Source organism: Patiria miniata, unplaced genomic scaffold (genome assembly GCF_015706575.1).
Source record: "Patiria miniata isolate m_02_andy unplaced genomic scaffold, ASM1570657v1 HiC_scaffold_9, whole genome shotgun sequence".
Taxonomy (NCBI): Eukaryota; Metazoa; Echinodermata; class Asteroidea; order Valvatida; family Asterinidae; genus Patiria; species Patiria miniata.
The window spans coordinates 9,482,770-9,486,231 of record NW_024037076.1 but is presented as its reverse complement, the minus strand read 5'-3'; the positions used below and the strand labels follow the sequence as shown (position 1 = coordinate 9,486,231).

Here is a 3,462-nt window from a genome sequence, read left to right as displayed (position 1 = left end):
GCGGATCTATGCCCCGTTTTCAATGGAACGTCAATCCGACCAGAACGCCTCAGGAAGTGCCATTGTTGTTTACAGATTCCCTAAATATGACTTAAGCCTCAAAATATGAGAAAAAGTCCCGGTTACAATGTTGAAATATACTGGAATTTCACTGCTGCTGATAGCCGCTGGTGGTCCGATGGCGGTTTTGGAGCGGCAGGCCACTGGTGGTATGCTGCTGATCCACTGCTGGTCCGCTGGCGGTTTTTGAGCGGCAGGCCACTGGTGGTATGCCGCTGACTGCCGCTGCTGGAGCGGTAGACCGCCGGTGGTATGCCGCTGATTGCCGCTGCTGGTCCGCTGGCGGTTTTGGAGCGGCAGGCCACTGGAGGCATGCTACTAGCCTACCACTGGCGGACCGCTGATGGTTTGGGTCGGCGTGCCGATGCCGACAAGCCGCTCCCCAGCCACCGGTGGTCCGACGGTTGCTTGCGGACTGAGGACTTCTACGGTTTTCACCATTAATATATTTATAACTATTTTAACAACAAGCGGGTGGTTGGAGTTGACTGTTTTGTATCGTAAACTATAATATGTACAGTGAAATCTCGATAAGTCAAACTCGGATAACTTAAAACAACTGTTAAGTCAAATAAACAATCAGACTGTTAGTACATTCTCCATTGTAAATAAAGTCCCACGGCTCTCTATTCCATTCACATCATGTTGCGTCTGCCAATAAAAAAAGGCAAATGGAGGTCAGATGTCACCCCAGTTGTTTTAGTGGGGTTTGAATTTAATTATAATATGATAATATGACTGATGAATAGTAGGTGCATATCTTTCTTTTGCACTCAGCTTGGGTCACGAAAAATTGACAAATAGGGCATTTTGACAAATAGGGCATACAAATTTCGTTCATCTCTTGAAGGTTGTCCACCATGGTCTTTGAGTCAAACAAAGCCAGTGTGGCTGTGGCCTGTGTTTCTGGCTGAGTGCAACACAATGAAATGCAGTGTTGTAGTTAGTAAACTCAAGCATTCTAGGAACAGCACTCCTTATTATGCCAACACCACAGCATGCTTCAACATCATACTAGCCGGTGACATTGAAGTCAACCCAGGGCCAGAATCTTCAGGGCCATCAATTCCTACAGAGAAACCCACTGGTGATACCTGCCTTCAAGTTTATCTACAGAATGTGAGAAGTTTGAAGAATAAACTCGATGTCCTGCACAGCTCACTGGTTGCTCACCTTCAGCCAGGCGGTATGTTCAATTTCTTCGCTCTAACTGAAACTTGGCTTACCGATGCTGTGTTAGATGCTGAGATTAACATCCCAAACTACACCGTGTTCCGGAATGACAGAAGTAACCGACGTGGTGGTGGTGTACTCTTAGGTTGCCACAATGCCTTTGAATGCCGTAGAAGATCAGACCTTGAACATGACGACCTTGAACTGTTATGGGTAGAGGTTCGGCTTTCCAATCGTAGCAAGATGTTATTTGGTGTGTTCTATAGACCTCCTGACAGTGGTGTTCAACCACTAGAGAATCTTGCTGACACATTGACCAATGCTTCCCGTCACTTCAACACCATCTACATTGCTGGTGACTTCAACTTACCCTCACTACAGTGGGACTCGGACAGTGGACTTGCAGTATCAAGTGGTTCCACCATCGAGGACGTGTTCGTTGATGCAGTAATGGCTGCTCACAGCCTGCAGCAAGTGAATTTTTCCCCAACGAGAGGTGACAACATCCTCGACCTCGTCCTCTGCTCTGCCCTGCAGCAAGTCTCCTGTGAAACTGGTGACGACATATTTGCCTCTGACCATAATTCTGTGAGAATTAGCATTCAAGTAACTGCTAAAACCAAGCCATATGATGCAAGTCGTCCAATCTTCAACTATCGCAAAGCTGACTTATACGACCTCCAGAGAACAATTGAATGCATCCCCTGGTGTCTTTTAGAAGCCACCGACGATTGTGATGAAGCTACTTCACTTTTCTATGACTTCATCGAAGCGGCTGTGATTGATGTTGTACCAGTTGTCCGTCCACGGCGTCCATCTCCGCCATGGTTTGATGGTGAAGTTCGCCACGCCCTGAAAGCCAAGGAGCGTACATTTCGCAGGAAGAAGAAGAGTCCAACTCCTGCCAATTTAGAACTCTTTAAAGAAGCTCGATCTAACTTCAAGCAAATTGTGAGGGGGAAATATGCCAATTATTTATCCTCTGTTGCTGCAGACATTGGTAAAAATCCAAAGCGTTTTTGGAGTTTTATCAAGACTCGATCTTGCTCCCGTCAACACGCCTTGCCTTCAGTTCTCCGCAATGAAACGTCAGGATTTGAAGCAGCAGATTCAGCTGGTAAGGCAGATCTCCTGAAGGATTGTTTCCAGTCTGTCTATGTGCCAGCATCCTCTGATGAATCCGACGCCACCATGCCTGTGCTTCAATCTTCGAACTTGGATGCTATGCCAGCCATTAGCATCACCAAATCTGATGTCATCTCCAAATTGTCTGATATTGATGTCTCCAAAGCCATTGGACCAGACAATTTATCAGGCTTTGTGCTTAAATCTTGTGCCAATGTACTTGGTGGTCCCTTAACATGTTTGTTTAATAGGGCTACCCTTGAGGGTTGCTTTCCCTCTCGTTGGAAAGCTGCTAATATTGTTCCTATCCATAAATCTGGCAAAAAACACAATGTTGCTAACTACAGACCAATTTCCTTGCTCCCTCAGGTATCCAAGGTTTTTGAAAAGATCTTAAGTGAGCATATCATGTGTCACGTCCAACCAGCCATCTCCGAGCAGCAGCATGGTTTCATCTCTGGCAGAGATTGCTCCACCAATCTAACATCATGATTGCAGGAGGCTTACCATGCTGTTGAGCGGAGGGACCAGTTGGATGTTATCTACACTGATTTCTCTAAGGCCTTTGATCGTGTCAACCATGATTTTCTCTTGTATAAACTCTCATCCTACAATGTTCATCCAGGTATTCTTCTATTGCTACGTAGCTACCATTTCTGGAAGAAAACATAGAGTTATTGTTGATGGGCATTGTTCTAAGTGGAATACCGTGCCCTCTGGTGTTCCCCAAGGCTCTATTTTAGGGCCTATTCTATTCACGTTATTCGTTAATGATATCACTCAACGCTTAAGCAATAAGTGTTTACTTTTTGCTGATGACTTGAAGGTTTTCCGCAGGATTGGTTGTCCTGAGGATGCATTCTCATTACAGGGTGACTTAGACAGAATCATGTCTTGGTCTTCAACTTGGAAGCTATCCCTCAACATCAATAAATGTTGTGTTTTATCCCTGTCACTTAAGAAGAAACCCATCATTGTCACTTACACTCTAGGGGATAACATGCTTAATAGAGTCCCTGTGCAGAAGGATCTTGGAATTGTTATCGACAACAGGCTGACCTTTGTTCCCCACATTGATTCAGTTATTAAAAAGGCTAATCGCAT

The 3,462-nt window shown here is 45.2% G+C and overlaps 1 protein-coding gene across 1 annotated transcript; it reads left to right on the top strand.

Moving 5' to 3' along the window:
* The first annotated feature begins 984 nt into the window (after positions 1-984).
* Positions 985-2,850, top strand: LOC119720442. Its single transcript, XM_038190105.1, has 2 exons — positions 985-2,574; positions 2,728-2,850. The coding sequence occupies exons 1-2, from the start codon at positions 985-987 to the stop codon at positions 2,848-2,850; spliced, it is 1,713 nt and encodes a 570-aa protein (XP_038046033.1).
* Positions 2,851-3,462: the final 612 nt, after the last annotated feature.

Coding starts and splice junctions, on each gene's coding strand:
- LOC119720442 (XM_038190105.1), top strand. CDS start 985: ATGAAATGCAGTGTTGTAGTTAGTAAACTCAAGCATTCTAGGAACAGC. Junction 2,575..2,727: donor TGCTTAAATCTTGTGCCAAT/GTACTTGGTGGT, acceptor TTGCTCCCTCAG/GTATCCAAGGTTTTTGAAAA.